This window comes from Diospyros lotus, chromosome 1 (assembly GCF_014633365.1).
Source record: "Diospyros lotus cultivar Yz01 chromosome 1, ASM1463336v1, whole genome shotgun sequence".
NCBI lineage: Eukaryota > Viridiplantae > Streptophyta > Magnoliopsida > Ericales > Ebenaceae > Diospyros > Diospyros lotus.
Window position 1 is genome coordinate 26,722,378 of NC_068338.1, and position 23,150 is coordinate 26,745,527.

General features: G+C 35.2%; 2 protein-coding genes and 1 non-coding gene across 3 annotated transcripts; 2 read left to right on the forward strand and 1 right to left on the reverse strand.

Annotated features, from left to right (window-relative positions):
* The first annotated feature begins 259 nt into the window (after positions 1–259).
* On the forward strand, positions 260–5,205 carry LOC127808279 (histone deacetylase HDT1). Its single transcript, XM_052346750.1, has 10 exons — positions 260–449; positions 1,825–1,895; positions 2,042–2,253; positions 2,385–2,407; positions 2,505–2,558; positions 2,641–2,807; positions 3,797–3,898; positions 4,001–4,091; positions 4,559–4,691; positions 4,787–5,205. The coding sequence occupies exons 1-10, from the start codon at positions 437–439 to the stop codon at positions 4,845–4,847; spliced, it is 927 nt and encodes a 308-aa protein (XP_052202710.1). The 5' UTR covers positions 260–436; the 3' UTR covers positions 4,848–5,205.
* Positions 5,206–8,363: 3,158 nt separating this feature from the next.
* Positions 8,364–8,446, forward strand: TRNAL-UAA (transfer RNA leucine (anticodon UAA)). The gene has a single exon. It is a non-coding gene; the product is annotated as a tRNA-Leu (tRNA).
* A 4,300-nt stretch (positions 8,447–12,746) lies between these two features.
* LOC127813526 (glucomannan 4-beta-mannosyltransferase 2) lies at positions 12,747–18,180 on the reverse strand. The gene is made up of 9 exons (XM_052354540.1): positions 17,439–18,180; positions 17,167–17,265; positions 16,504–16,756; positions 15,064–15,174; positions 14,820–14,956; positions 14,499–14,612; positions 14,190–14,389; positions 13,891–14,085; positions 12,747–13,466 (listed from the first exon to the last, which is right to left on the reverse strand). The coding sequence occupies exons 1-9, from the start codon at positions 17,760–17,762 to the stop codon at positions 13,304–13,306; spliced, it is 1,596 nt and encodes a 531-aa protein (XP_052210500.1). The 5' UTR covers positions 17,763–18,180; the 3' UTR covers positions 12,747–13,303.
* Between the last annotated feature and the right edge of the window lie 4,970 nt (positions 18,181–23,150).

Here is a 23,150-nt window from a genome sequence, read left to right on the forward strand (position 1 = left end):
CTTCTTTTAGGGTGGTTTAGTAAATGAGAATGCACAGCTAAGAACCATAGGCTTACTTTATTATTTTATTACAATATTATAATAGTTGGAAATATGAAATTCTTTTTCACATGCATTCATTAGCGTTAAATGAATCATCATTCTCTCAAATTGGGTCATTGCACAGGCCCAGGCCCATTTCTATGGCAAGGGAGGGCCTGTTTAAGGCCAGCCCAGGCCCACTGATTTATGTGGTCTGATCTTTTCCTTCTTTCCTTCTGTTTCCCACTCTAAAACCCTAGCAGCGGAGTTCTCATCAGCGAAGCCAGGCGGCAACGAGAACTCCTATAAAACCCCCTTCAAAACCCTCCTCCTTTCTCGCTGTTCTTAACCTTCGCACCCCTGACCTTTCTTCCGCTGTCGCCGCAACCCTTGTTTCTTTATCCCGCCAGCATCTATGGAGTTTTGGGGTAAGCTTCTTTCCATCAACGCCGCCTTCATCGCTCTGCTAGGGTTTTCGCTTTTCAGTTTATTATTCTATAGCAGTAATCGTAGTCTCTTGCTTCCTTTACACACACGTGAAAATTTCATGTGTTATGTATATTCGTGCTTGAAAAGGAAAAACCGGTCTGAAAATTTTCGCTGTTTTCGTTATACTGTCAAAACTCAATAATAGCTAACTGGTTTTAATTCTCGCACTTGCCTTTTCCTATGCCGCTTCTGTATTTCAGCGCAACCAAACTGGAGTTTCTTTTTTTTTTTTTTTTGTTATAGTTTTTAATGTGATTCGGTTTAAAATGCCCCTTTTTGTTTGATAAAGTGCTTATTTGTCAATGATATATATCGCTACAAGGATATGTGATTAGCAATTCTGCAGGTTTCATGACATTGTGGTTATTCCCATTCAGCGTGTGTTTGGCAGAGTGACAAGTAATGGTGAAGGATGGAAATGGATTCTCTTTGTTTGGTAGGCTTTTTAGTAATGGAATGGAAAGGGATTGGACGGAAAAGAGGCTAGAAGTGCTCGTACTTCCATCCAATTCCATTGCTTTTCATCCTATCCTATCCTATCCTCTCCCAAACAATGAAAAAGAATCTCTCATTCCATTTTGTTTACTGCCTTTCCACTCATTTATAAGTCATTCGCTCCATTCCATTACTAAATCTCTTCCAAACACGGCAGTGCTATGTAGGCTGCTATTCATAACATCTATATTTCATGACTGGTCCACTATTTTAGATTGCATTTTGTTGGGTGACTGCAAAACATATCTTATTGGTGACTGGCTGTGACATGTGTCTCTAGAATGTTGCGATTAGAATAATCGTTGATCCCTGTCACCTTTTTTTCAATAATTATTATGACTTGAGTAAAGATATAGGGTTCATGTAACTATCCAGTGCATGGAGCAGCATCATCTTGACTTCAAAGTTTTCATGCTAGAGAGTTTGTTGACAGTGTGCTGTTATGTGATTTTTTGCTTGTTACTCTACTTTCACAAGAGCAGTAGTTTCAGGTTCATAGAAAATAAATTAGTTTTTGTTTTTGTATGTCCTGTTTGAAGAAATATCGTTGTGCGTCCTATTCTTGATCGTGCCATCTTCATTGTTATTTTTAAGTTCTTTATATTATTATTCTTGGGATCTTTTTGTTAACTATTTTTTTGTGAGGCATATATTTGTCTTGTCATTCAGTTAGCTTAAATTTAATAGCTGTCAGAAGGTTTTATGGAATTCAATTGGTTCCATTAATCTATTTTAGTTTTCCCCATTATATTGCAATTTATGTAGTTGGTCCTTTTTACTCTGTTTCTTGTAGACCTAATCTTAACATTCTACTTTCAGGTGTTGAAGTCAAAGGTGGACAACCCCTTAAGGTCAAACCTGAATTTAGCAGACTCATACATATTTCCCAGGTCATGATCAGTTTGCCAGCTTTGTTGGTGAAATTTGTTAATTGATTTTTTTTCTCTACAAAGCTTATGCAATTGTGGAGAGGTTTTTAGTTTTCTGCTCCTCTATTTCTTCTCTTCTTGAGGGATGTTATGGTTCTAATTTCCAGGCAGCACTGGGCGAGGGAAAGAAGGAAAAGGGAAATGAGCTTATCCCTCTCCGTTTGAATGTCAATGGTGAGAAGTTCATTGTGGGATCACTTTCTGCAGACAGATTTCCTCAAATTACATTTGATTTGGTATTTGAGAAAGAATTTGAGCTGTCGCATGACTGGAAAAATGGGAGCATCTACTTTTGTGGATACGTGGCAGATAATCCTTTTACATATCCTTTTCATTGAGTACAAGTATTGCTTATTTCTTTATTTGATGTTTAGGTAAGTCAGTGATAAGTTGTAATTATTTGTTTCTATCTCGTCTTTCTCTTCCTTAACCATTTTGTGGCCTTCTCTCTACTGAAGATGAAGATGACTTTGGTAAGTCTTGGTAGTTATAAATTGCTTTTCTTTTTCTTTTCTTTTTTCAGTTTCATATTTCTTTTAGCTTAATGGTAGATTACTTTCTATCTTTTAGATTCAGAAGAATCAGATGAGGATGAGGGGATCCCTTCTGCCATCGCTGCTAATGGTAAACTTTGTACTGTTAGATGCTACTTGATCACAAATATTCAAATTCTGAACTGTTGAATTTTGTTTATGTAATGTCCCAGGGAAAGTTGAACCTAAAGCTGAGGAAGGAAAACCAGCTGTAGCTAAAGGTAAAGATGCTAAACCTGAATCATCTGCAAAGCCAAAGGCAGCTGTTGTGCGGCCAAAAAAAGATGAGTCAGATGATGATGAGTCAGGCGAGGATGAGGATGAAACTGATGATGACAAGGTAAAATATAATCATACTTTGCATTAGTGATGTACTCTTTAACCTGACAACAGCACAACTAGTTTCCATAAGACAAATTATTTTGTTTTTCTCTTAATTCTTTTTGGGTCTTTTACCTCAGTAGTATTTTCTAAAATATTATTTGTTCCTTTCTATAATTAAAGCATTGGCAACATGGATGAAGAGGTGCCTTTCTTGGTTAACTATCTTGGGCAATAGTCTCGTGTACTTCGTGTCTATCAATGGCTACAATATCAACTAGTTGCTATTTATTTTAATCCTTTGGGAAACTTAATTGTTTCTTATTCCTTACAACTCATGCCAAATAAAATGAAAGGTGATTGATGTAACAGCATGTAAATTTTTAGAGATGCAAATGTGGAAAACAATGGAGAAAATATAGTGTGTTATCTTTTAAGTGTGGAGACTCTAAAATGGGATGCCCATTTCTTATCCAACACAGGTACAGTGTACATAATATGCCTAAATATGTGGTGGTCACATAATGTTGCAATGCCATTGGTAAAAAGTTATACAGCATGTTAAAATGTATCTGATAAGGTCTGGTTGGCTTGCCCAATTGTTCTAACTAGGCTGATTTTTGGGCTGCTTGAAAATTGTACTCATTTTTAATTGAATAATAGATGTTGGTTGTGTTTTTATTTGTAATAAGATACATGATGACGATTTTATATTATTTGTAAATTTATCTAGACTTGTGGGATAGGTGTTGAATTTTGTGTTATTTACGGATATTATTGTTATAGGCACAGCTAAATAATAATATAAAAACAGCATGTTTTGCTGTATTCCATGCCTGTTTCTCAATTTTTTAGAGTTGATCAATTTCTGCACCCTTGTTTCTTAGCAGGTCCTTTTGTATCACCCAAGTTTATTCTTGTTTTTATGATTTATATGGTTATAGGGTCATTGGGAAACATGTGTGACTAAGTATGTTATTTCATTTTGCACGAATGGGTGTTGTTTAGGACATGATGGATGCTTCAGATGACATTGGTGATTCTGAGGATGAAGATGACTCAGAAGACGGCGATGATTCAGAGGATGGAGATGAGGAGACACCTAAGAAGGTAAGTAGAAATAGTTTGAGGTGTGGATGTCAAATATTGCAGTACCCTTTCAGTCATTTCTGGTTTAACGTTTCTTTTCTGTTTTCATGTTTCATTTGGAAGGCTGACCCTGGCAAGAAGAGGCCCACTGGTTCTGCGACAAAGACACCTGTTCCTGCTAAAAAATCCAAAATAGATACACCTCAGAAGACAGGTGACTTGCTTAATCTGTTTGCTTGTACAGATTAGATTGATTAGTGTTATGGGCGATACGTGTAATCCCATTATGCTTGCCTGGTTCTGAACTGAGCAGCCCATTTAATGTTTGTTCTTATTTTTCTGTGATAATTACAAGGATGTAAAGGACAGGCACAACCTGAAACAAAAAAAGACCTTAAAACTTGGGATTAAGTTAGAATTGGTTTTACTTGCAGTGGCACCATTTTCAAAAGATATTTTTCTCTTATACACTTTAGTCAAAAGATATCTTTCTAAGGAGCTGGGGTCTATAATTATATATTCCAATATTTCATTTGATGGAGTAGCCTCATATTGATTTGTATTCTTAATCCATTTAAAAGTCATTCAGAGGCTATAGTGCTTCATAACAAGACCAAAGTTTAGCTGATTATACTTCTAATTTGATTTTAAGATGGTATTTTTTCTCCCTTTTGTTTATAGATGGTAAGAAGGGTGGTGGTCACATAGCGACTCCCCACCCAGCAAAGCAGGCAGGCAAAACTCCTGGCAGCAACAAGTCCAAGGAGCAGACGCCAAAGTCGGATGGCAAAGTTACTTGCAAATCCTGTAACAAGTCTGTTCGTTTACTGTGAGCTGATTGATTATTTTTATTGTTTATGGTTTGAATTAGCAAAGACTGATAGTTTTTATGCCCTTTTTAACTAACAGGACATTCAATTCAGATGGTGCTTTACAGTCTCACTCGAAGGCCAAGCATGGCGGCAAGTAGAGATGGAAACCTAAATATGCTGCAGCGGAAGAGTATTATTTATTGTGTTTGGAGAATGGAATTGAACACAGGATCGGTTTTATTTTAATTTTTTTTTTTTGGTGGGGTTGGTAGGATTTTCAACACAAGACAGAAAGCTTGAGGTTGCCATTGCCATTTGCCTTGTGATGCTACTACCAGCGGACCCGTATTTCTTCAATCCACTAAACCTGTGATACCTTATTGCTATTTTCCTTTCCAAGTTTTGGTAGGTTTTGGCGTTTGGGAGTGCTCTAAAGGCGTTGCAATGGACTAGCTGTTCGTGACGTATCTGTTTAATTTAAATCCTTTATGCTCGTATTGAGTTTTCTGTTTTTAATTTCTTACTTGATTGAGTTTGGTGAAACTAATTGTCGATGGGCCCTTAGATGTTGGGTGATTGCCTTTGTCGGAAATCACTGGTCAGGATTGACAATACGATTCACTTGTGATTGAAAATTAAAAATCAGATTTACGAAAATTTAATCGTTAAATTTGGTTCATTTTGCGTATGTTAACTCTCTTTGTTTGAAGTTTTTCATTGTAGGCTCTGATTATGTGAATAGTTGGTTAGTGGTAATTGCTGGTGACGGAATTGATAAAGATTCTTCAATCGGAATTGATGAAGGATTCCTCAAAAAGTTGAGGATTAGTATTTTTTTTTGAAACTTAATGGATTTGGTCTTATACATACACAAGAAGGGTAATAAAAAAAGAAATAAGATGAGTTTTTTTTTTTTTTTTATCACTTAGAAGTTGCGTGAGATGAAAGTTTCATGCACTGTTTTGAATGAAAGAAGTGAGGAATTCTCTTTTTGATGAACTCTTCCATTCTAGTTGTTGCTTTTCTTTATGTTATTTTGAAAGTAGTTGCTTTAGTTTTAGTCACTCGAATTTTTTATATTTCTTTTTATTTTTTATCAAATGAATGACATCTTCTTTTGAAAATTTTAGCTATTCTTAGCATGATATTGGGAAATCTCATTGTTATTACTTGAACAAGCATAAAATATATACTTGCATATTCGTTCTGAATATGTAATTATTGGAATAATTGTTGGAGACTTTAAGTTTTGGTAGGTTTTGGTTTGGGAGTGCCCTAAAGGCATTGCAATGGACTACTTGTTAGTGACGTATCTATTTAATTTAAATCTTTTATACTTGTATTAAGTTGTTTGTTTTTAAGTCCTAACTTGATTGAATTTGGTGAAATTAATTGTTGATAGGCCTTTGAGTGTTGGGTGATTGTATTTGATTGTCGAAAATCACTAGTCACGATGATTAGTGGCGATTGGCAATGTGTTTTATTTATGGACAAAAATTAAAAATTAGATTTTCAAAAATTTAATTATTAAATTTAATTTATTTTTGTGTATGTTAATCTTTTTAGTTTGGAATTTTTCATGATAGACTCTGATCGTGTGAATCTTTGATCGGTGATAATCATCGGCGACGGAAAAAATGCAGGTCGTCAAAGAAGAGGAGAGAAAAAAAAATTATTATTAAAATTTGAAAATAAAATTATATATTTATTTAAAATTTTAAAAATATAATATATTTATATTATAATTAAAAATATAAGATAACATATAGTATATTATTAAGTGTATAATTTAATATAATTATTGTTAAGATGTATGATAGTAATTTATTAATTAAATTTATTTTTTTATTTTAATAGTAGAATTTAATTAAAAAGAGTTAATTTTATTATTTAATAATTAAATTTATTAAATAAAATATCATAAAATAAGATTTTTTAAAATTCTAAGAGAATGAGGTTTTTTTGTTTTTTTATTTTAAGAAACAAGTTTTTAGAATAACAAAAAGAATGTATTTTTAAAAATGTCAAAATAGACACTTAAAATACAAAATTGAAAATGAATTCAAAACTCAAAATTGAAAACTAAAAGACGAATAAAACTATATTAAGTTCTTTCATGTTTTAAATAAATTAAGGGTTTGTTTGGTTAGGCTTTTATTTTTAGAGCTTTTAAGATGGATAGTGTTTTAAGCTGTTTATAGTGTTTAAATTATGTAGTATATATGCTAATAACGTGTTTGAAAAAATGTATTTTTAAGCTATCAATTAATAGTTATGTGTTTGATTTGAAAAAATTAATAAATTATTATAACTTGATAAAAAGACGAAAATAGACATGTTGAATGATGTAAAATTTTATTATTAGATATTGATAAATTATATATAATTATTAAAAATATATTAATATAATATTATTATATGTATTGTATATGTTATATATATATATGTTTATTGCTATTATATATATATATATACACACACATATATACACAGAAAATGACAACGAGGAGGAGAAGCACAAATGAAGGAGATGAGAATGGGGACGACAACAGGCAGCGGTTGATGGGGTAATGGACGGTTGATGTTAGAGAAGAAGTTGAAGCAGATAGAGGAGACAAACGGTCGGTGACAGAGATGATGGGAGCAACGACTGATGTTGCCGATGGGGGCAGTTGTTGACGGGAAGCAGCCAGTGGGGGCAACAACGATGGGCGACGGTGGCAAGCGGAAGAGCTGAAGAAGAAGGTGGCGGAAGACAGAGGTTGAAGAAGAAGGGCATGGCTGAAAATTAGTAAAAAAGATGAAGGTAAAATGGTAAATTATTTGGTCAACAAATCTTATAAATTAGCAGTGTTTTGCAAAAACTATCTCTTAACAGCTTTTGTAAAACGCTGTGGTAATAGCATTTAAGTTACCTAGCTTAAACGTTGGTAATGTACACCTAAACACCTTACTAATATTTCTTAACAACTTATAATACAACTTATAAATTAAGTAATATTTCTTTTTTATTTTTTATAACTTAGATTATAGTACTTGACACTATTAGATGGTGTTTGGTACAAGAGAAGTTTTTAAATTCCTAAAAATATTTAATTAAGAATTTACATTCTCATATTTAATACAACTTTTTAAAAAAAGAATCCTAAAAAAATAGCATTCTCAAGATTTATTTTTAACTAACTTTTTTCACAAAAAAGATTTTCATGGAGAGTTAGAAATCTTGGATTCCGATGAATTTAGAAAAGTTTTTAACAAATAAAAAAACTAAAACACCATTTACCCTCTTATAATCCCATATTCCTTTCATGGTTATTTTTGTCATTATTTTCTCCTTACAAACATATACACATATATACATAATGCGCAAAAAGATGGCATTTCTTGACTTTTTAAAAGGTTGTGGGTTCCAATGTTTAATATACTAAAAAGAATTTATCATTTTTAAATAAAAAATAAAATAAAGATAATTTTAAAAAATATTATAAGAATTATAAATCGTAAGAATTTAAAAATTTATCTGGTACTAAAGGCGCCCCCGAATCACAGCTTTGATGGTGAATCAAACAGAAATTACCATCCATCCAGCATCACCCAATAGTAGCCAAAACGCATACATTAACCAAATTTTATGCCTATATATTATAATAACAGAGGACCGTTGTTGGCAGGCAGGTGGTTTGCCCGAGAGGTTAAGGGGGAAGACTTAAGATCTTCTGCACATAAGTGCGCGTGGGTTCGAACCCCACAGCCACCATCAAGTCTTTTTGCTGCTGCTGCTGCTGCTATAATATAAAAAAATAAAGGTGTCTTACCATAATTCTAATTATTATTCTATAAAAAATATAACAACTCAGGCCCACCCATATAGCCCTTTCAAAGAGTAATTGTGAAGCACTGAGGCCTTGTTCTCCAGCTTCCTCTATTATATATCATCAGTCAAGGATAATGCTTGCTGTAATTTACATGCTACATGAATTTTTCATATAAAATTACTCCAATCATTATTATTAGTATATTCACATATATTTAAGTTGACAGTATCACTTTCCTTATATAAATTAAACTGCCGACACTTGGAGGTTGTGTCCAACTTGATACCACAAACCCCTTTTAACAAATTTAGTTTTAGGCCTGTTTGGTAAGTCTTTTATTTTTAGTTTTTGTTTTTATATTTTGACAGTTAAAAAAAACACACACACATTGGGTTGTTCGAACATCTTTACTCCTAAGAGTTTTGGAAACTATAAAAATATATTTTCACAATTGTAATTGTATTCTCATTTTCGCCTTTCTATCACCACTTAATGCTGACAACTCAGATGTAATTAATTATTGGAATAACACTAAAGTGTTCATTGACAAATAACTCAATGTCTGAATATGTCTTCTCTAGTCACCCACGGAAGAGAACAGAAAAACCCAAATACAGAATTAAAAATCACACCAAAATTATCAAACAACAGGTCACTTTTTATTTTTTTTTAAATATAGACAAAATCTGAACACAAATAAGAGAAACTAATTAAAACTTGAAAGCTCCATCAAAATTTTCTAGATAGAAAGACATGTAAGGAAGGAAGAGTCTTCAATTGTTGTTTCGGGGTTGTCTCACTGGTTAGTGATGGTGAGTGTTTTGGGTTCTCATGAGATCAGCAAAGAAAAATGCATCTCAAGAGTCTACAGCTGTTGAGAATGTGATTGAAGAATGCAAGTGCAAGTAATGATATATGCCATGCCAAGTACATATATATATATATAATATAGTATTGCAAGTTAAGGCCATGAAGGGTTGAACCCCGCATTAAAAGATTTGCAGAAAAATGAGGTAGACCTTAGAAGGGGGCTGCTGCCACAGCTAGCAGCAGAGTGCAGACAATTAAATGGGTGATGAGTGTTAGGGTCTTAAAAGACTCTGGGAAAAAATTATGAACCGGAACTTTTAGGTACTTCATATCATATCATATCATATGTAGCTATGATATTTAATTAAAGAATATTTTGCATAACCTAAAATGAGTTCAATACAATAAAAGGGCGTATTTTGTAATATAAATGATTTTTAAATCATACACTCTCTTCTTATTGGATGTCAGGTTTTCGTGTTATATAATATATTTTTATATTATATAACATATTCTTAAATATCATAAAATTTTAAAAAAATAATGTAGGACATGAATGAATGTGATGGTGCCTGTTTCTGTTGCCAAACACGAGACATGTACAGCAAGCTGAGAAGACCCCTCAACTAACACATTTTTCCTGAGACCATGTGATTAGAAGTGAGAGAGAGAGAGAGAGAGAGAAGAATAGGTTTTAGAAGTGAGAGGATGGATGGCTGTCTTCTCTCTTAGTCTTGCTGTCTGATCATTGGGTTGGCCGTAGCTTCCCCTTCTACGCCTCCTCGCAGAGATATCTGCCTTTTTCAATTTATTTAGATTTATAGAATATGTGATGCATTTGATTCATATTAGGTGGATGTATATGAATTTAAATTTTATTTAATAATAAGATGGGTACCAACTAGTAAACAAAAATACCTACATGAGCAAGAGCATAAAGTGAAGACCCTCAACTGGCATTCGATTCATGTGTGTTAACTAATATGTAATTATTTTATTTGATATAATACTTAGTGTCTCATGGATCCACACGATTCATATATATATATATATATGTGTGAGATCCATTTTTCTTACCATCGTCATCACATTATATTATATGTAAGTGTGAAAGAGACTATCTAACAAGATGACATATTAGGTGTTATTGGACATAGATTAAGTAGTTGAGTAATAATAAATTGAGATTTATATCAGTAGATCGTGAGTTTGACTCTTTACTCTACGCAATAAGACAAATTTTTTGTTTAAAATTTATCTATTCTGTTAAAATTGAGAGTACGAACGGTAAGGGGGACGGTGCAAATGCAATAATTCTAAGATGGGTTGATTTATATTACAAGTTTTGCTGATGCGGGCTGATTTGGTACATAACTTTAATGGATTTGAGAATTTTTTGGTAGGATTCATGGGTTAAAGAAGGAAGCTGAAGAATCGCGCAAGATCTGGGTTATGTATGAAGTTGCTTTCTGGGTTATCGCAGCTATTTAATTTAATTAATTTAAACTCAACTTATACTGTCTCTTCATTCTGTGTACAAGTTACCATTTTGTATATTATTATTATTATTAGGAGGGTACTTGACTACTACTCTCTTTGCAGAATTATTTCCATAACTTTGCTTCTCCCTTCACTCTTCCTCTTTCTTCTCTTTTTTTTTTTCTCTCCTTAGCCTCGAGAAGAGTGATTATTAAAAAAGATGTTGTTAAGAAAGTCAATAAAATAAAAATGTGTCTTTTATCTCATTCTAAGTAAGTGTTTATTAAATTGAGTAAGATAAAATTGAATCACAATAAAATTAATATCTTTTTTGAATTAAAATATAAAATAATTAAAATAAGAATAATAAATATTCTAATAATTTTATCGAACTATTTGTTAAACCATGTATCATTTTTTCTTATTTGTAAAGATTAAAATAATTTATTCGAAATAGAAAGAGATAAATTTATTTGAAAAAATTCAAATAAGAAGTTACATAACTTTTTTTTCTATGGTCGTAAAATAAATTTAATAAACATAATAGAAAATATTTTTGTCTGAAATACTTATCGTATCTCATTTTTTTTTTTAATTTATATCTTGATTAAAAAACACTATCTAAAAAGACAAAGACACATATGCAAAGGGTAAAAACAAAATTGAAATATGATCTTATAATAGATGTGCAATCCTATAAATAAAATAGAAATGAGATTAATTATAATCTGATTTAGTTAATAAAAAAGCTTTCCCCACCCATATTATTGTGAGGGAGAGAATTAGGCAAAGATAAAAACAAAAAAAAAGAAAAGAAAACGTGGAGGTCCCTCTCAGTGGGATGTGGGCATGAAAATGACAAGTGCGAGTGCAGGCAGGACTTGTCTGAGAAACAAACACACACATATTATTCATCCACTTTTGTGTGTTCGGTTCGGTGTTCCATTAAAAGGACAGATACGTTATTGCAAATTAATTTGCAGCCAAATTACAATTGTATTTCATTTTCATTTTACTGTCCTCACAAAGTCATAAGAGGGATCGTTGAGATAACATTTGATAACTAATGATAATAATAATAATAATAAAAAATAGCAAATAAAGTTGTAAGAGCGAGAGGCTAACCATGAAAAAATGTAAAAGAAAGCTAACTAAAGCAACTTCTTGTTCTCTGGGCATTTCTTTGGAAACAAGCACATTGATTAACTTGCTTTGGAAGTTTCCATAATCAGATCTGCAAATAGTAATATATATATATGTAATAAGCTGCCACTGCCCACTGTTTGTTGTCTTTGATGGGTTAAATTAAGTGGAAAGAACAGAGAAAAGAAAAGAAAAGAGTGGCCTTCCCAAAGCCACCAAAAGAAAGAACCATATTCTAATATTAACTTTACAATACCAATTATGCCCCCATTAGCATTGTAACTTTGAGAATCTACTTTCTTGTTCGTCGGTGCAAGTGAAAGCATAGTTTAATGTTTTTCTTTGTGCCATATTAATTTACCATATGATGACAACTTGACATAGAAGGAATGGATGTGAAACATTTTTCCATGCCCATAATTCATGGCAGAAGCATTAAACAACTATCTAGCTAGGACAAGGCATGAATAGCGACCACGAAGATGTTCCCATCTTATTTTCTTCTTCTTTTTACTTTTTTTATATGGGTCCCAAACGATTTAAAACTGGATAAAATAGAGACAATTTCAGAAATGTTATGTAGATATAGTGACTGTAATGTCACAAACGCCAAATGAACCATACATTAATTTTCTCAACGTAATGCTTAAGATATTATGACGGCGAATTTGATAATAAAGTTACTCATTTATAAGGAAAAAATTACAAATTTAAACTGTGTAACTAAGTAATAAGAAATAATAATAATAATAATTTAGGTATAAATGATATCCTCTTTCAAACCTCACAGAGCAACAGAATACCCTAAGCTTATTTCTACAGATATAAAATTTCTGATGCAAGCCATCTATCACCAAATAAACAGATTTGGAAAAAACTTTGCTTACAAGGTTGGCCCTTTGAGACAAACTTATTATCTCACTCAAGCTAAGGAAAACAAATTTAGAAGCTGAACAAGATAGAAATTAACAAACACAAACCCTAGCAATTACAAGAAAAACAATCTGTCTGAATAGAATAAGTAAGACCACAGAGTAGTGTTTTCTAAGAGCATATATTATGAACTGTCTCTCTTCTGCTCAAACGTATTTCTTGTTGGTATTTCTTCTCCAGTTTTTCTTTCTTCTCTTTTTGGCATTTCTCCTAGAGCTTGGAATTTCCTGCTCAACACGATTAATGGGCCTTGAATTTTGTTTTTATGAGCTGATCAAATTGGAACAAATGCAGATCAAGTTGTTGGCAACAGAAGTGCACTGATATATGTGCTAGCTGTTATAGATGAGAAAGATACATGTTGATGAGATGGATTTGGTAGCAAGAATTGTGCCGGCCGGTTGGTTGGGGGGGCAGAATCCGAGCGTCGGCGACTAGGAGCCTGGAACGATGGTGCCAATGTAGCCGAATCCCGTGATAGTGAAGGTTATGGTTTGTAGGAAGAGGTAAACGAAGTAGTAGTGCCTCCCATAGAGAAAATCATAGCATCCTGAGAAGAAGAGGAATGCTGCAAATCCCAGCTCCAATAGATGGATTCTGTCAATTTTAACCATCAAACACAATCAATATACACAATATTTGTTGTAACGTGCAAAATGGACAAGTTAGATCACATTCATATGCTTGGAAACTACAACAACAACATATTAAGCCTTTTGCCATATATTATGTGCAGTCTGCTATATGAATTCTACCTCTTCGTCATTTCTGACGAAAACATTTTTGATGGGTAAATGCAACTTTGGATTCACTAAACTTTCTGAAATATATGCTAACAAACTACATCATGTTAAGGTAAGATGGGTCAATTCATTGGACCAATTTTTGCCCAAGTCATTAGAAACTGTATACCTTAATTGACAAAGATGCTCAACTAAGAGCATTCTTGCTCAAGTTTGCATGTTAAGTATAATGTTCACAGTATGTTACATTAAGTAAGAATTTGAAAAGAGTGCTTCACCTGTCTCCAATCTTGAAAACCGGCCTTTTTGGTCCTTTGGCATTCGATTTGTTCTTGAGAGTATCTCCAAGTTTTTCGGTCACAACCCATTCGTTAGCTCTTCCAGCCTCTAGCAAACCAATGAAAGTTGCCTTGGTACGATGCAGAGACATCACGTTCTCAAACAGGATCCAGTAAAATAGCAGATGAATCGACCTGTTAATTAGAAAGATCGGTAAAGCAAAACAAAGTTGTGTTATCTTCTCTACTTCTCGTTAATTTGTAGTAGTTAGTGATGAGTTTGCAAAGAATTTGCTCACCTTGGAGTCCCAACTGCATTCAGAGTGGTGATTATAGAAGGGATGTAGATGGCTCCCCATATAGGGACTTCAACCTCGGGCACCAAAATGGTCAGTGGCAACACAACGCAGTAAAAGAAGAAGGTCACCATATGGGCAATGATCTTTCGAACGAAGAAGAAGCTGTAGATCACATACACCTTCTTGAAGAGCGTCACTTTCTGCATTAAGATCATAAAGAAAAACAAATTAAAGATGCCCGTCATTAATCTCTTGGTTCAATTGTTACAAAACCATCATCTATATCTTTTCTAGAACTGACTAACCAACCTTGTTTAGAATGATTTCCTTCACCATTTTCCGGAACAGATTAGCAGGACCGCAGGACCATCTATGCTGCTGAAATCTGAAGGCTTTGAAAGTACTGGGAAGCTCACTTTTCACCTACAACATGTCACACATCAAATAACAATCCACATTGTCCATAAGATGCCCAAAAAACAAGAGTGTGGAATATGTGAAAGGCGCTTCAAGTGTCTAACTGCACAAGTTTCCCCCTTTTTTATGGGGATCGGAAGAGAGCCGTTTTTATAGAATTGTAGACCCTCTTTTAAGTATACTTAAGACGGAGAACTAAATTAAACCGAGTACCTGGAGGTCACCAAGGTAAACAAATTTCCAGCCCCTGAGGCTGGCTCTGACAGCAAGGTCCATATCCTCCACTGTGGTTCGATCCTTCCACCCGCCAGCTTCATTGATTGCAGCTATTCTCCACACACCAGCAGTCCCTGTTGTTCATGATTAAGTACTATTCCATCAATCATTGCAACATCAAAAACAGACTAAATTCTAATCATTGGTATGATTTAGCAGATACCAAGGTTCTTTTTTTTACCGTTAAATCCGAAGAATGCATGAGTAGCAGATCCCACTTCTTGCTCCACTGTAAAATGATAATCCAATGACATCTCCTGCATCCTTGTCATCAAGCACTCGTCCGCATTTACTGCATAATTAGGAAATCAGTTTTGTTAAGACATTTACCAGCTGATATCATATCACTAGATGCAAAATTAATTAAGTAAATACATAAATAAATTGTGCGAATTGAATTCAAAATCATAAAAGTCTAAAACCACTCTCGTATATCTTCCCCTCTCTCCCCCAGCGCCCCCCCCCCCCCAAAAAAAAAAAAATAATAAATAAATAAATAAATAATAATAATAATAATAATGTCGTGGTAGCAATCAAAATCAATTTTCTAAAAAGAAAAAAGAGAAAGAATATAATGCGGCCCCCACCACATTGCATACCCTGCAACCGGTGAGGTGGCAAACAGTGATTTGTCCTTCCAAACAGACCCTAGCTTTCTTGTCCTCACGTGACTGGGACACATGCCACGTCATCCGAACACATTCCCACTCCTTCCCTTCGCCCAAAATCCCGACTCCGAGTGTCGGTGAGAGGCCGGGTGGGGCCCACCCGATCATGTGATACTCTCCACCCAGTTTCGAGCCCAAGCACGTGCATGCGCACCCTCGAAATGACGAATCTACCCTCCTGCATGCGACATCCACCGTTCCCGGCTCTCCGCCCGCTGAGCAAAATGACAAACCTACCCCGGATATCCAGCACTTTCATGCCGGCCGATCTGGGATGCCAACGTCATTTTACAGTATAATCTTAATTTACTTTGGTTTCGGTGATTAATGATTTAATGGCTTGGCTAATGAAGACAAACCCATTCCAACGTGATTGGTAAATTCAGAAAAAATAGTAATGATTATTATTTTTTAATTAATATTAGATATTAAAACATTAATTATTAAATATTAAAGTTAAATTCATTGGCTTGAAAAGGGTACCTTTCCGGGCAAACCCGATTGGAGAAAGCAATCATTACTTTCTCTTCCCGCTATGGGTTATTTCGTTATGGTACAGGGGGTGGATGGCGGACGGCTTGGGTGTAATATTGGGTTAACTGGGTCCCAACACGTGATCGGACGGCTACCAGACAAGGCAACCCAGTTGTTCTAATCGGGACGGGTAAGAAAGAAACGGGTCCCGCCCGCCCCGTGATTGATGGGTTCGGTCTGCAAGAAAGCCCCGCCGACACCAAGCTAAAAGAAAGAAAAGCAATCATGTACGTATATAGATACGTACATTTATGGCGTTGCCAGTGGGGCAGCCTCCACCGACACTTTGATTAGGGCAAGCATGAGAAAATGGGCACTGTAGTTAATGTGTAAAAAAGCATGAGGAGAAGCCATAGCGACCTGTTTTCTTTTCTGTTTAGTTAGCAAGTATGGGCGTGATGTCTAGTGAGTTTGCTTACCGAATCGCCAGCGGGCTTGAACAAGGGCGATGTCCGGGTTCAGGGCGAGGAAGGGGATGGCGCGGCGGAGGAAGTCGGGCTCGGGGCGGAAGTCGGCGTCGAAGATGGCGACGAACTCGCAGTGCTTGACGTAGTCGCGCTTGAGGCCTTCCTTCAGGGCGCCGGCTTTGTACCCGACGCGGTTCTCTCGGATTTGGTACCTACAGTTGATTCCTTTGCTAGCCCACCTCTGGCACTCCTTCTCCACCATATCCTGCCAAGAGTTAATGTGTTGTCTTAATTTTAATATGCGGATGGGAAATTCAAGAATGTCAGTTTTTAAAGTGATGATAATATATGATGATTGTTTTGGTATCTAAACAAGAGTTGCGGAATTGTGGTATTGCTGCTGGGCCCTGTGGTTTCTTGAACAAGTACAGATAATGGTGAATCTTTAGAGCAGTAATGGCAAATATAAGGACACCAGATCTGTAAATGATTGAATTTCAAGACCAAATTATCTCTTAACAGAACCCAACATTTCTCTTGTTTTTATTTGTTGTGGGTACTGGGTATAGAACACCACTTTGGATCCGGAATCGAAAATTTGGGAATTCAAGGCAAGTGAAAGTACTGAATTTCATGGAGAACTTTTTCAAATTGGAGGGAGGATTTGAGGAGTACCTTGATGACAGGGTCAGTGGAATCATCAAGTACTTGAATCACGAGGCGATCGGATGGCCATGAAAGGTTGCAGGCAGCCCCAATGGAGATCTTGTAAACCTGTCCCAAAACAAAGCACCCAATTCAGCCTCTCCGCTCCCACCATCCCCAGAAACCAAGAAGCCAGAAAATCAACAATGCCGAATCGCACACATACTCTCTGTATTCAAGAACACAGAAAGAAAGAGAGAAACAAGAAAGAAACAAACCGAACAGAACAGAAAGAACCAAACCTCTTTTTCATTGAACATTGGGATTTGGATAAGGACCACTGGGAAAGCCCCGCTCCCGATTTCAAGGTCCTCCCGAATGGGCTCCCAGTTGTATCTCTTGTCGGGCTTCTTCCAGAAGAGCTTCACCAGGATGATGACAATGCCCATGTAAAGCCTCTCCATGAAGAGCATCAGAGACATGGCCAAGCATATGTACATGGCCAGCCTCAGCAACGGCACTATCAATGGCGCCTTCACCAGTTCCCAGATCAGCCCAAGTTGCCCCGCTATGTCCTCTCTCGCCCCGCCGAATGTCTCCGGAATCAGAGCCTTCACCCCGGCCATTTCAACAGCGAGAAGTTGCAGAAGAAACAGAGGGGTTTCGAAACAGGGGAAAGGTCGGAGAATTAGCTCGGGATTTAGCTTCCTAAAGAAACCATTTAGATCTAAGCAAAAATGTGTATGGATTAGTGGGTTTCTGTTTCTCTCTGAGTCTCTACCAAGAAAGAGTGCAGAAATTGGGTTTTCCCCCCTCTTGCAGATTCTGCCAGAACTAGTCGGCTTTGAGTGTTTCTTTTCTATCGGAGTAGAAGAGAAACACCGAGAAGACTGGCAATGTGCGAGAGAGAGAGAGAGAGAGAGAGTGGAGCTGGTGATGGAAATGGAGAGTGGAGCTGGTGATGGAAATGGAGAGAGAGAAGGGGGTATTTTATAGTCAAATTTGGTGTTTTTTTGGGGATCTTATTACTCTCTCACTCTCTGTAATGTAATATATAATCTAGTAATGTTCTATCAGGTTATAAGGCCTTTTTAACTGTTCCAACTAGGAGTGAAGAGTGGGGGCTATTTTGCCCCACAAAAAAGAATCCATGCAAATAGCTAGAGTGTGGGGGGGGGGGGGGGGGGACTCAAACTCCGGCGACCGGAGTTGGATCACGGCCAGTGTTGTCAGATTCCGGCGGATATTCCGAGACAGACAATTCAGGGACCACTGACCCATCAAATTTTGGACACATTTAATCTCATCTCACTATGTAATTTTGAATTCTTCTTGACGGAAATAAAAAATATAAATCAAGCATTAATGCCTTAAAGCTTGGGTCATGGTTCAGTGATTATAGGTATTATATATATTATTTTATTTTATGTTTTCAAGTAGTAATTAATTTGTATAATGGGAATATCTAACTTACAAAGAAGCCCTCGTTCTTTGTGTCGTCTTTGAATTAAACATCTTTAAAAATCGATCGCATATTACCATTTCCCGCCATCCAAATGCCATGTACTGGTGCAGCTAGAAATTAATCCAGTGAACTGAAAATATGAGTCCACCGCGAGTTGGATATATATATATATATTTATATGTATGTGTCTTGTGGTAAATAATACTTTCTTATTTAGTATTTCACACAGAAAAGACCATTAAAGATTCAAATTGACAACTTTAGTTAAGCAATATATCAGAAGATTAAGATTGCTCAGAAGCAATATGTTACTTCCAGTTGAAACATGATTAGATTTTTGTTCAGATTTGGCTTGGTTTGGAATGGCATCGTTTTTTTTAGTAATTTTTTTTTCTTAAGAAACTCAAAAGGCAAATGGGATAGAAGATGATGCTTTCTATTTTCACACTTTGATATTAAAAAGAGGAAATATATGTTGGTTATTTTTGTTGTAAGGTATAGAAGAAACTTTCTTATTCTACAAGTGTTCTTGTTTTCTAAAACACATGTTACTGCAAGAATAACTCATAAAGAAGCTTCTTCTTTAGCTTTATTTTGTCCTTCACTCAGCTTTTATATATAAAAACGATGCCAAACTTACTATAAACTTGATTCTTCGATCTGTGGGTTATCTTCTTTTTTTCTTTTATTCCTTTTTCCTTCTTTCTTCTAATAATTATTGTCCTAATAAAAATCTCTAGTGGGTAGTTGATTAGTTATTGCTTGGAAAGGTCAAATGGTACCAGTGTAATGTACATTTAATGGTGCAACTCTAACCGTGCATTAGTTCCCTCACAAAACCCTTAAAGTCGGCAATGAATGTGTGTGTGTGTATATATATATATATATAATGCTATATTATTATAGGTTACTAATTACGAAAACAACAGAAAAAGTTGGATCAGATGGCAGGATTTGGTGAAAAGAGTAGGAAATGAATAATGAGGCAAGTTTCATGTTTGGAGAGTTGGGAAAGTGCAGAGTCATAAACAGCCTTTCTTAGACCAAGATGGAAGCCTAATGGGTAATGAAGCATCCTTTGCCTCCACTTTTTTTTTTTCCTCAAAACAAACCCCTTTGTTTATCCATTTTATTTGTTACTTTTGGAATTTACTAAGTTTATGTGTTTCTCCTCCTTATCTTATGGGTAGCATGTAATATGAACACAAACTTCTCATTACAACAAATCATAATTATAGAATTGTTATATGTTGGGGGTTGGGTGGGTCGACTACTGTTGATTGTAGAGAACAAAATAGATTAACGGTGTAAAAAGATAACTGGGGATTTCATTTGAGTCAATAAAAATTTACCCAAAAGCATGCAGGATGGAGAAAAAAAGAAAACAATAAAAAAAGCAAGGGCCAGTGTCGGCTGTGATTTGGGATTTTGCTTTCTTTTAGATTAGATCGGAAGCAGGAATTTTGGGGGGCATGTTTTGGGCGTGGAGCTCTGTGTCTGCTCTTGTCAAATAAGCTTCTGTGTGTGCCCCCATATACAAAGATACATTTAGTTCTGGCCCCCTCAAATTTTACTATTTTTTCTTCTTTTTTTTTTACCCAAAATGCAAAATAAAATCTGGTAAATTTGTCAAACAACATATTAAAATTTATGGGAAAAAATATGAAAGTGAAAGCTGAATATTTTGAAAACAGAAGACTGAAGTGAAGGGCACTTAGTTTGAAATATTGAAATCACATGAAAAGAAGGGAGAGAATAGATAATTGAGGGGGAGATATCAGATATGGTGTTGAAATGTTTGTTTGAAGAAAAAGGGCGGAAATGGGGAGTAAAAGTGGCGCCAAAACCTGCGAGATTTGCTGGGTGGGTGTTGGACTTGGACTCATGACTTATCCATCCTTAAGAGTCCTTTTCCAGTTTCCTTGCTTCGAGCACTCTCTAGCATGCCATGGCATGCCATGCTTCACTCTTGTTACTTGTTTCGTTCAATCATATGGCCTTTTTGGATGCTTAATTTGCGCCATATATATCTACTACCACTTGACCTATGTAAAGTTGATTTCTTCATTATTATACACACAAAAAATGACGTCTTAATTATAATATCCAAATGGTGACAATTCTACAATCTTAGATCACTTTCATTAAGTGTAATTTCTGCTTAATTTAAGAACACTTAAACTGACCAATTCGTGATGAGAGCGCATTTCTCCGTTGTTTGGTGTAAACCCATTGACTATCTATTTTGGAATAGAAAATTGCCCACTTTGGACACATGTTAATTTTTTTCATAGACTTATGACAAGGCATGTACGTGTCTTGTAAATCACACAGATCGCGCAAAAATTCTGTGTGAGCTTATCCCTGAAGAGTTCAATTTTTTAGCACCCCCCCCAAAAAAAAAAAAAAAAGTCTTTCCAAGCTAGAGTGGTATTTTCCACAATTAAGATTTAAACGTCTTTTAAAAGTGATTATCATATATTTTTGTATGTTTATTTGATGAGCAAGATTTATAAACTCGTATAGATATCTAATAAAAGTTTTATCTACTGTACACTCAAAATAAAATAGTATATATATATATATATATATATAACAAATCTTTCTATCTCCCTTGTCACCTAATCAACAATGGGTTGATCAAAACTTTTGCACTGCAATATAAAACTCCCTTATCACCTAATACGAGGAGTACTAAACTATACAAGACATGTTGCTATAATTAACATGCAAAAGCCTTGGATCTAGAGCCTCCCCCTGTTTGTATTGTATGTAGCCCTTTCTCTTTGACAAATACAAATAGACTCATTCTAAACCAAGAAGAAGAAGAAGAAGAATGAAAAAGATTCAATCAAAACAATGGCAATTATGGCATCATGAAAAAGCTTGGCCAACAACCATCTCTCAAATCTGGAATATTCCAAATGGTGGACTCTACCCAGTTGCCACCTCAGCTCAAACTAAACCAAGAGCTTCAAACAAAGTTGACTCTGCTGTAGATTAACATTTTCTATACTGTGCCCTTGCCATGTGAGAGCTGGAAAGAAGCTGCTGCACTGCCGACAAAATTTTGTCTAATCTGATTGAGTGAATTAATTTCCTGTGCTTGATGGCTTCTTCTTCTTGTACTTACATTAATACTTCCACGTTATTACTTCTAATCAAACCCTATGAGCCTCAACCAGAAACCAAGCCATAGCCGACGTTGGTTTCTGAGCTTAGGTAAAAAAATAGTTGAGTGTAACGACAGTCAACAGCTTTACTTCTACTATGCTTTTGGGAGTTGGAAACCAATGACACGAGAGATCAGTGTGCTATCAAATCCGTGATTGATCATGAGAACATATTTAATCATACGTTGTTAATTAAATACAGTGATGAAAATAAAATTTATTTTAATCTCAAAAGTTATATAACATCATTTATTATGTATTCACGGTATAAATACACAATAAGTAACACGACATAATATCGGCCTTTATATATTGTTCATATAGAAAAGAATGATTTGGTGAAGGTTCCATCGATCACAAGATGATTAATGATTAATGATTACTGTACACAGCCCCATGGAAATGGTTAAGAGAGGAGAGGAGAGAGATGCAAGAATAATGTTGGTGAAGGTTCTGCTTCTGTATATGAGCAGCTCTTTTTTGTCTGACTCGTGCTAGTCTGAAGTAGCCACTGCCAGCAGCAGCCCTCTCTTCAATCACTCAATTATAGGCTCATAGTATTTCTTTAAGTAGGGGTGGGGAAGATGGTTTCCATCTTTGGATTCTCCTTTCTTGTGCCAACTGTTTGTTTCACTTTCCCTAGCAAATTCCCATGTCCCCGGACTGCCCTTCCCCATCAGTTTAATTTCTGCAAATTGTTTGATTATCAGCACACTACTGTTAGATCATCATTTTATCACAGTGTTATAACAAGATACAGTTTTCCAGATCAAAAAACAAAACCCTAATATGCCAAATTGGCAAACCAAATCCTAGCATGTATCCATACAGTAAAAATTCACTTTCTGACCTAAAAAAAGTTACGTATTGGAAGCTTGTTTCTTCCTAGGATTTGTGCAGTGTCACGAATCATTGTATGAGTGATTTATGCAGTGGCATTAACATTCCCTATTGCTATCGATTTTAATTAAGAAAAATTTCAACAAGTCATACAGCTACCGACTTTTTGTATGGGCGTGCAGTGTGTGTTAGTTAAGCCGTCCATGACCATATCCATACCTACCGCTATCGATCTACTACTAATGGGTAACCCGTGAATTAACACTGATATTTGGAAAATAGATTTCAATACTGCAACCAATTTTGGCAACGTCTTTGATTGGTTGGAATTCATGATTAATCCTTTCGTCATATTGAGGCATACGTGTGACCAAGGTACTTAACCTAAAAACTATCAAATTTTTAAAATTTTATTTTGTTGTGTTGTGCTGGCATCAAGCTCCGTTGTCCTTTGTTCTTGTACAGTGGTTATTATTCACGAGTAAATTTAATATAAACTCGTAGAATTTTAAAAATATAATTATTTATTCATTAAA

Coding starts and splice junctions, on each gene's coding strand:
- LOC127808279 (XM_052346750.1), top strand. Junction 2,254..2,384: donor TACGTGGCAGATAATCCTTT/TACATATCCTTT, acceptor TGGCCTTCTCTC/TACTGAAGATGAAGATGACT. Junction 4,692..4,786: donor ACTTGCAAATCCTGTAACAA/GTCTGTTCGTTT, acceptor TTTAACTAACAG/GACATTCAATTCAGATGGTG.
- LOC127813526 (XM_052354540.1), bottom strand. CDS start 17,762: ATGGCCGGGGTGAAGGCTCTGATTCCGGAGACATTCGGCGGGGCGAGA. Junction 17,266..17,438: donor CAATGTTCAATGAAAAAGAG/GTTTGGTTCTTT, acceptor GTTTTGGGACAG/GTTTACAAGATCTCCATTGG. Junction 14,390..14,498: donor AGGAAATCATTCTAAACAAG/GTTGGTTAGTCA, acceptor ATCTTAATGCAG/AAAGTGACGCTCTTCAAGAA.